The 10,000-nt window shown below is 42.1% G+C and overlaps 1 protein-coding gene across 7 annotated transcripts in view; it reads left to right on the top strand.

Annotated features, from left to right (window-relative positions):
• LOC140373476 (microtubule cross-linking factor 3-like) overlaps window positions 1-10,000 on the top strand; it is a 20,195-nt gene that overhangs the window by 8,792 nt on the left and 1,403 nt on the right. Inside the window, exons 1-7 of one of the 7 annotated variants that reach the window (XM_072459982.1) lie at window positions 853-1,707; window positions 1,815-1,982; window positions 4,829-5,128; window positions 5,953-6,438; window positions 6,593-6,672; window positions 6,752-8,489; window positions 9,882-10,000. The exon at window positions 9,882-10,000 is cut by the window's right edge and continues 22 nt beyond it. In XM_072459982.1, coding sequence (XP_072316083.1) covers window positions 1,300-1,707; window positions 1,815-1,982; window positions 4,829-5,128; window positions 5,953-6,438; window positions 6,593-6,672; window positions 6,752-8,489; window positions 9,882-9,893 — 3,192 coding nt within the window. In that variant the 5' untranslated portion in view covers window positions 853-1,299 and the 3' untranslated portion in view covers window positions 9,894-10,000. Of the gene's footprint in view, window positions 1-702; window positions 799-852; window positions 1,708-1,814; window positions 1,983-4,828; window positions 5,129-5,952; window positions 6,439-6,592; window positions 6,673-6,751; window positions 8,490-9,881 lie in introns of those variants that run through there. The other 6 variants (XM_072459980.1, XM_072459984.1, XM_072459979.1 and 3 more) reach the window with 6 other exon arrangements.

The following is a 10,000-nucleotide window of genomic DNA, read 5'->3' as shown; positions in this document are numbered from 1 at the left end:
CTGTAAATCCACCCATAATGTGCTGATGTTGGGTCTGTAAAACCAGCGAACCTGACCGAGTACAGGGGCGGGACTGGTCCACTTCTTTCATCCCACCATGGGACGTTTGACGTCACATATTAGAGCCAGCTGTGGGACAGAGGCAGAGAAGAGGGGAAAGCACAGCTTTATTTCTGCTAATGACTGCATGATTTCAGACGTAGACTGGCGCCTTGCAACAAGTTTGCAGTTTCAGGCTGAAAACATAATATTTAGCCTATTGGATAAATGTACCCCAGGAGTGCATTCCAAGGCAAAAGCAAAGGTAGGTTTAAAACTAATGAGATATGAGCCATGAAGTGTGTCACTTTAATTATGTTAAGAATTAAGTCTGCATGTAGAGTGGTAAGCTGCTAAAAGTTCAACCAGAGGCATGCAGAGCTTTGTTTAGTGTAAAAGGGGGTGTTGCCATGCACATGTTGTCCCAGTCCTGGATTCATCTGCTAAATGAATAATATCCCACAATTCATTGCTTGCCTCGTGATAGTCATCCAACATTAATTTAACAGCAGATGAAGTGAGTTTTCTTCCTAGGAGAAGACTTCACAAAGCAGACACAGAGCAGCCTCACGCATATGGCTGTATTATTTGTCAGTTTTTCGCATGGTGATGTGTTGCACATATTTAAAGGGAGTCTTCAGTGAGGCTGTTGTCTGGAGTGGACTCACCTCGGGACGTGGAGGCGTGGATGACGTCGGGAGGTAATGATCTTGAAGGGGTTGATTAATTGTCGCACCGGGCCACGTCTTCCTGACGCCGGTGAGCTATGCGGTTACAAGAGGTAAAAATATACCACCAGTGTGCGCCATGATATTTTGGGACCTTCTCCCATCACGTTATGGTTGGGTGTCTGTCTTCGCCAGCTCCGGGCTGTCGCTCTCAGTTCAAAGAAGAAATGACAGGCTGCGCACAGAGAGGAGACGGAATGAGTCTGTGCAGAGAAACTCCAAGTGCAGAGAAACTCCAAGTGCGCTAACAATGGATTTTGGTGCATAAAGATCCCTTTTCGCGGCAAAGTCATGAACGCTGTGGCGTTATTTCCCTTTTACTGCGAAACTGCAGCGAGGACAGCTGCCGTGGGACAGACGGACTTGGTCGGCTTTGGATAAAGGGCAATTTTGGAGCTTTCCGGAAAGCACCAAAGTTTGGTCTATTTTTTTTTAATATTTTTATGAAATAAAACTGGTCATGTCTACCTGCAAGTCATTTTAAGTCTTTCGTTGTCTATTTTGTAACGTAATTATTTTTTGGTTGTGAGCAATGTGGAGTGCGTTTATGAATGGCTCTGGACTGCACGCGGGGGGTGGTGCGGGGTATGTCCCGTCTCAAGGATGGGAGTTTGTTCCCTGCTCCAGGATGGAGAGGCCAGGCAAAGGCAAAATCCGTAATCCTCTGAAGAGAATCTCTTCTCCGCCCACTGTCTTCAGTCAGCTCTACGAGCAGCCGTTTCAGGCTCTAGGAGCAGAGCGCGGACCCGGGGCTCCGTCTGAATTCCTCAGGGGCCAAATGTGGTCCGGCCCAGAGCCCCAGCAGCAGCAGCAGCAGCAGCAGCAGCAGCACGCCCGACTTAAGAAGAAATTTGAGGAACTAAAGAAGCGTCATGTTGAAGAGAAGGAAGAATGGATGAGAGAGAAAGAGTCATTATTGAGAGAAGTGGCAAACATACAAGTATGCAACAGTGTTAGAACTGCGTTATGCTATCCGCCTCTTTGTTTTTAGTTGCCTTCTTATGATAAACCACCATTTGCTGATGTTGCTGCCTTTTGTTTCTGCAGGGAGGTGAGAATAGAAGGATTTTGCTGGATCTAAAGACGGTTTTGGATGAGGTGCAGGTGGAGGTGAAGAGAGAGGAGGAGAAGAGGAATGAATTACAGCTGCAGTACACCAGAGACAGGTGCTCCTGGGAGCTGGAGAAGGCTGAGCTCAAACGCAGGATTGCACAGGTAAGAGACAATATGATGTATTTTAGAAGGAGAAGACTCAGTGAAGTGCTCTGCCATCTACAAGCTTCACAGCCATAGGTTTGCAGACACTAATGTATGCAATAAAATAATCTTTCTAGGTGTAATGGAGCTTGCTACACACAGTTTCTCCTGCTTACCTACAGTGAACATAAAATTAAACAAACTTGCTTATGATTAAGTGCTGTACACACAATAGCTTTGCTTATCTGCTCATTTAGGATATGTATCATTAAGGATATGTTAAACTTTCTCACAGCAGTGCAATATTATGGTGTCATGGTGTACAATCATGCAAATCTCAATCTTTAGTTAAACTAGTAAGAACCTGTACTATTTTCTGTGATAACAGAAATCTCTTTGAGGTACTTTGAATACACTTTTTTATTTCTTCAGTTCAGCCGGGTTATATTTATGTCTCACTGATATGTGATTCCTATGTGATATTTAACAGAAAATGTCTAAAAGGTCATTGTAACATTGAATCATGCCAGACATAACATATTATCTTATTTTACTGGCCGTTCTGTCTCTCATACTGTAAGTACAGTTTTGTTCACTACATTACACTGGACTTAATATTCTTCATTAGTGTAATGAATGCTCATGGGCATTAATCAGCATTGTGTTTTTTTAGGGTTAGTGTGTAAATTAATCCTGTGTAAATCGCTATTGCTAATTTGTTTTTGCGTGTAAACCCTTCTGCGTCATTCCAAAGAAAAGGAAACAGTACTGTGCACATATGCAGGACTTGCATGTCTGAGGTGATTGCACAAACAGACCAGGAAAATGTGACTTAAAGTGTAGCCACAGCAGGCGTGGTTTAATCCATTGTAAAAGTTGTTTTGTTCTGATTCTAAATCCTGGTGCAGTTTATATGAGAGCTTGTTTACTACAAGCACATTTTTGGATGTTGCTCAGATTCATAACACAGTCATTTGTCACAAGAAATTAACTTCAACTTCAGAAGCTCACCTAACTCGCAAAAGTTCATAGATGCTACATTCATTTTGGAAGTCAAAGGTTAACGATTTTACCATAGGTGAGACATTTCACTGTCATTTTCAACATAGTGCCTTCATTTTTCAGAGAGCCATATGCTAGAACTCTCTAGAGAGATAACTGTCTCTGACATAATAGTTTAGCTGCTGTCATTTGAAATTTGAAAATAAGTGTGACCTGTAAATAAGAACTACTGAAACTTCTATATAGATATCCACCAGTTTATTTTGGGTATATGGTTTATTTCTCATTTTACTCCACCCATGTTCATTTATTATTTGTTCAGTAATTCTTTCTCAAAACCACAAATTCAAGTCTGAATTTACCAGTGTTTATCACTCAAAAGCACCTTGGTCTGGGGATTTCCAGTCATATATTTCTTCGTGTCCCAAAGCTGCAGGCAGCTGAGAGACATCTTACTCTGTTTCAGCTGTGACTGCCCTGTTGCCTTTACCTCAGCTCCCACCTTCCCTAGGAATGTGACTTTGTATAAGGCTGTGTGCCCACTATTTATAGTAGGTCACTGACACAGTTACCCTCATATACCTTGTGCCATATGAGCGAGGGTGGTTCCAGTAGCCGTCGTTGCTTTAAAGTTTAAACAACACACTCTATCAACACACTTGCACCAATGTCTTTCTTTTTCCCTTTCTTTTCATGGGACACAGCAGCAACATTTTTGCCTCCTTCAATGTGGAAAACAACTTTACAATTAATTTTACATCCATTCTTTTTTACAAAATCCATTTATCTTGACTTAATACCAGAATAAATAGTACAACTGTCTTAAAGTGTGACTGGATCAAGATACCAGACGGAACCAAATCAAGCTTCCTCATCAAGCTACTGTATTTCCTTTGCATCAGTTTAGTCTTTCATTGTGCAATGTCCATCAATGAAAAAGTCCTGCTCAAGTTAGTATTGAATTTAGCTATCTTGTTTGTGTACTTTCTGAACATGTTTACATGTTCATGTTTAAATAGACTGTGGACAGCACCCATCATCATGCATATGTAATTGTGGATAGTTTTAAGTAAAGCCTTGCACAGACAGAAAAGCCAGAGTTGTTTTTCTGCACCATAGTTTTGACCCGAGGCCACAAGCAGAAATAGCTCCATGACTGAGGCTTGTAAAAAGGCTTTGGTCAATGTCTGTAGACTGCACACTCAAATAACACATTCAGGCCTCAACATATCATATCCACAACAGCCAACATTGCAACAACACACATGAGCAATTCAGGCGTTGTCTTGGGATCTTTCAAGGTTTACAAGTCAAATTTATTTTACCAGCACCAGAAAAATGCATGTTTCTGTCCCGTAATTACATTTAAAAAACACTCGCTATGGATTTTAAGTTTGAATGACAGTCTAATTAACAGAATTTCCCTCTTTGCAAATCCAAAGCTTGGCACTTTTACATCTGAAGTATTTTGTAACATATTGTATATACGATAATGTGTTTTGGAGGAAGGAGTAGAGAAATACTGCCATTGGGCTGCCGCTTTGACTTTGTACTTGCATATTTTGACATGCCTGAAAACGGTTGTATCCTGAGCTGTATCCGGTGTGTGAGACCTTTGAGAGTCTGCAGCCCTGAGCCAGTGAACTTTATACATAAATTCAGGGTCTCTATTCTCCAAACACTTCCCTGCAATGAACCCACTCACACTTGTCCCTCTGCCACATCATTCCCACACATCCTGCCACTCCTTCATTCTCTTAATTCCACTTTGAACAATACATCTTTGACTAGATTATGTTTCACTCGCAGACGCTGACAATGCTTTCCATATGTTAATTTGTCTTATTGTACTACTTCTGCAGTTGGAATCTAGAGAGGGCTCTCGGTTGATGACTGCAGGGGTTCAGTCAGCAGCAGGTCTTGGGGTCGGAGGAGTACCGCGAAGTCCTAAAAAATACCCGGACGACTCGCTCTGCAGGGAAAGAGAGGAGCAGAGGAGGATTTTGGCGGATACCCACACGACAGCGATGGACCTGCGCTGCCGCCTGGAGCACAATGAGAGAGACTGGCTGCGAGAGAAGGCAGACCTGCTGGAGAGATTTGACGTGGAGAGAAGGGAATGGGAATGTCAGCTGAAGGATATGCAGAGGAAAATAGAAGAGGTAATAACTAGTCGAAGAGTATTTTTTGTAGTACTTTATTTGTGACATCTTCGTTAAATCCAGATACTTTGACGACATTTGTCACCTCACTTCCGTCTCCAAACTTCCTGTCTGCCAGTCATCTTTGCAGCTGCATGTTATGAATGGGAAGTGGGGGTCAAATGTCTCTATTGTGTTTTTACAAGAGGATGTTTTAGAGAGAGGGCTATTCAAGGTGGGAAATATGAAACCTTATGGAAAGTAGGTCAACCAAATCACAATTAGAGGCGAGCAAAACTTCAAAATTGAGATAATATTGTGAATGTTGTGAAAAGATATGCATAATTATCAAGTCTATTTTTTATAGTATAAAAGGCTATTAAAAAACAGATTGATTTTTATATTTCTGCACTTTTGTGATTCATTTGACAGGCATTCCGCATCTCTTCGTTAAGTAAAACCTCAGCTAATACCTTTTAAAGACATGTTTTAGCACATTTTGGTCGGATTGACATTATTATCGATATAATACGTCAAAGAAATATCCATATATACATTTTTGTCAATATCTCCCACCACCCCAATCACAATATTGCTTATAAATTCCAATGCTCATTTCTGTCTCTTTTTTTTTTTAAGATTATTTTTGCCCTGCATTTGGGTCCTACCTTACATGTGCCATAACCAGTCAACCACTGGGCAGCACTACCCAAAGCTCATTTCTCATTTGAGTTAGATATATAGATACAGTATAAGTATTTCACTTAATTGAATTGATTTTAATATCATTTTAAAAAGATTGTAAGTACTGTTAACTGTATACATGCTTCCTCTTTTGTTCGTAGTTATATTGTGAGGTGAGGGCCAAAAGAGAAGGGACCGGTGTGGACATCAGAGAGCACTATGACGATAGTGCTGCCCACAGACTCAGCATCCCCTCAACCAGCACCGGCTCCAGCTTCCTGAGCAGCAGCAGCCAATCAGAGCAAAGATCAACGCTGTTTACCGGCTTTGGCAACAACAAACTCTGCAGGGACAGTGACGGTCACCACTCTGCTGGTTACCACACGGACACACATGATCAAGTACAAACTCTTTATGAGGAGGGACTGAGATTGAGTGGGACTTGGCAGCAAGATACAGCCCCTCAGAGCAGAGTCATAGCTACAGAGGAGCTGGATAGTATTTTATTCCTTCGTGGATGTGCAGAATCCCATAAACTCACGGCCAAAGGGAATGAAAGTGTCTTCCAGAATTTGAGAGAAAATCCTCCAAGGACAGAGTTGAATTATGGCAGTGAGAAAAAACGGAACACCACTGCTCTTAATGCTGTGAGTATTCAGAACGCTGTGTTCTCAAACATTACATTGTCCATTTAGGTGTTTAAATATACAAAATATATATATATATGATCTCAGCCAGCTGCTCGTCTTGATAAATCCTATCCTACCCTATCGTCCCAATACTCTTTTTTTCCTCGTTCAGGCCCTTAAGGAGATTGCACGTGTCAGTGAAGAGCTGTGTAGCTACCAGGAAGAGATCAGGCAAAAAGGTGGAGAAAAGAGGTAACAATATGTACTATATATAGTAGATACCTTTTTAAAATATAGGCATATTGCTCATATGAATATCTATATTTTTCAGAAGTCCGCCAGAGCAGAGAGACATGTCACTGCTCTACAGTAACTCCAGACCAGATGCGGTTGAACCATGTGACCTCAGTGAAATCTATGATGAACTGAGAGCATTAGAAAGGGAGCACTGGAATACCTTGTCCCCCGAAAACACATTGAGGTCACATCCTGTAGCATCCTGGGAAACCTGCCCCTCTCCTGACAGCCACCGAGAGCCATTCGTCAGTCCAGAGACTCTGTCGGAAATAGACCCCACAGCCCCACCCGTTCCACCTCGCTCCTCATCCTGGAATCTGAGCTCCCAACAAGACACAGATCTGAACATGCCAGAGTCTCCTATGACCGCAGCCAGGAAATGCCATAGCTCCTGTGTGGTAGTGGACAGGAAGTGCACCAGCCCATCCATTGTGAGAAAGTTTGAGGCCATGCTCCAGGAAAATGAAGGAAAGATTCTGATAGATGGGGCAATATCTTCATGCACTGTACCTGCCAACCAAAACTGTAATGTCAGCTGCTGCCATAACCGCTGGTCCTGTGATGCCAGTAAGCTCACAAATAAAGTGTCCTCATATGTGACCGTCCAGAAGAGTTTCTCAGAGGTCAACATTGTGACTGCTGCTAAAAACATGGGCACGGACCACAGTCTTACTGGTGGTAATTTGAAAAGCCAAGAAGTGCACCCCAAACCTCAGACTCCGATAGAGACACCAGTACATGTCTCTGCTCCGGACATACCCCCTGCCAGCCCTGTCCTGCAGGGCTCCAGAAGAAACATAACACTGGAGCAGAAAACCGCAGAGTTCAACAGGTGTCTTTTTCAGGCAGAGATGGGCCGAGGGGTAGAGGAGCAGGACACTTTCTCACCCCCTGATCTCACCTCCCTGCTCTGCCAGCAATTGCTGTTACCAAGCACTGCCTCAGGTGAGGAACTGCTTCCCAGGGAAACCCATTTAAAGCAACACTACTCTAAAGTCCCCACTCACTGTTTTGTTGTTGAACCCAACATCACACAGTCTCTCTCCAGCTCAGATATTTCAAAGCAAAGCCCAGAGGCTGCAGCACAAAGCAAATGTGGTTCAAGAGGTCAAACAATCAGCAAAATGCAAGAAACTCATGATCTGCTGTCCAAAGAGATATATGCAGCACAGCAGGAGTACACCACAAAACCTGCACAAAGGCCTGAGGTCAAGCTCAGTCCTTCCAGGAAAATCCAAATCAAAGCAACCACAGATGGTCACTGTGGTGAGCGTTTTATGTCTGAAAATATGAGATTGAGCGTGGGCACCTCCAGCTCGGACAGCGATCCTGAAGAAGAGCCCCGGTCTAGAACAGCAGTGTCCAAGCAGCCCTCCGCTGAGAACAAACAGAAGCCAACAGGAGGGCAGCAACTGCAGCCAAAGCATGTGCCTGCCCTGTCTGACTGCTGCCGGCCAGGACTCAGAATGATGAATGAGCACCCTTGGAAACCCCTCACACTGGCAGCCTACCCACGACCCGAGGGCTCCCGCTCCAACTATGGAGCTGTGGAGAGGATCCTGAAGAATTATGAGACCGCAGCCAAAAACATGAACCAACAGAAAGAGACAGTCTCAAATTCTAACCTGACAGAGAGGGAGAAGAGTGAGCCAGAGCTTGACATGCTGGACATGGACTCTGTGCCTACTTCTCTGTTCATCAGAGAAACTCTGCCACACTCTCCAAGCACTCACAAGATCCTCGACCTGAAGGAAATTCAACTGACTGTGCAGGTGGGTTGAGTGTGTTACTGCATATCACAACACTGAAATGGCTCACTCATCCAAGGCTTATTATTTAACCTCAAATACAACAGATTTGTACCAAAGTGCTTTGTAACAACATTTAAAAGAAAATACAACACAGTATAATCAGTGGTATATAAAATTCATCCCTCAACACAATTTCCATAACATCAGTTGACGGCCAGATTAAAAAGATGCGTCTTTTAGTGATGTAAACTGGTCAATGGAAGTGGATGTTTTTATGCGGAGTAGGAGGCTATTCCAGGGTTTAGGACCTGGTTTAAAGATGAATGGAGGAAGAGGTCCTGAGGGAATGAGAAGCAGAGTATGGTGTTAACAAAGACATGTGCTTTAAAAACAAATAATAGCATTTTAAAATCAATTTTAAATTGAAGATTGGAGTTCATACTTTTTTGTGCTTGTTAAAAATCAGGCTGTTGTGTTTTGGACTAACTGTAATTTGGAAATGGTGGTTTGTGGAAGTCCTGCATGGATGGAGTTGCAATAATCAAGTCTACTTGTTATGAATGAATGGATGACAATTTCAATAATTTTATATTAAAGAATTGTCTTTAATTTAGCAATGGATTTGACATTACTGATTTGTTTTTATGAAATTTAAAGCAGAGTCAATGTAAACAAAGATTTGTATTGAACTATATTGTGTGTATTTGCAGAAATCTAGCCCAGGGATGGTTTTATGAGGACCAAACAGAATAACTTCTGTCTTACCCTCATTTAGTTGTATCATATCATTTCAGTTGACATCCACCATGTATGCATATATATAATGAAGAGTGTGTCCTTGAAACAGCACTTTAACATTGTTCTTTAACACTGACAAAGGAAATACCCTTGATACCACTTCTGACTCTAATGGGAATGTTGTTTTATTTCTAGTATTTGTGAGCAAACAGGAGCAGGCGAAAGCAGCTATTATAATCTAGGCATTTGGGGCATTCCACTGCTGCAAGGCAAGCGAAAGTAATGAGCTCTGGCATAATGTAAACTGTTGCTTTCTCACAGTTGCTCCATGACTTGGTTTAACGATTGTGTTTTTATTGATTTTTTTGCAATTAAACCTATGCAAGAATCCAATCCAGTAAATCCCATTGGCAGACCAGGAAAATGAGATACAATGATTATGTCTAAGTTATAAAATGTTACAGCGTTGTGTGACCAGTGACAAAGTTTAGATAAACTGGATGTGTATTCAAATGTATATTATAACTTCAGAGAATCAGAGAAAATCATCCTGTCATAAAATGTGTCATCTTGTTGACCAATTATATTCCTTTGTGGTCAAAAACCAGCACCTTTATCTCTTTACCTTTTACTATAACTGATATCTCACAGATTTACTCCTATTTTTTTCTGCAGCCCTGGTATTGACACCAACCAAGTTAGCCGTGGCTTTAATGCTGCAACTTTCGGAGTTGCTCCTCTCACCGCATATTTGAACTAAGCTTGTTGTTTCCCATAGGATCAAGATGACTACA

The sequence above is a fragment of the Eucyclogobius newberryi genome, unplaced genomic scaffold, assembly GCF_026437365.1.
Source record: "Eucyclogobius newberryi isolate DKJ021-1_F unplaced genomic scaffold, fEucNew1.0.hap1 SCAF_3, whole genome shotgun sequence".
NCBI lineage: Eukaryota > Metazoa > Chordata > Actinopteri > Gobiiformes > Gobiidae > Eucyclogobius > Eucyclogobius newberryi.
The sequence above is the reverse complement of the archived record's forward strand: the minus strand, read 5'-3'. Positions and strand labels throughout refer to the sequence as shown.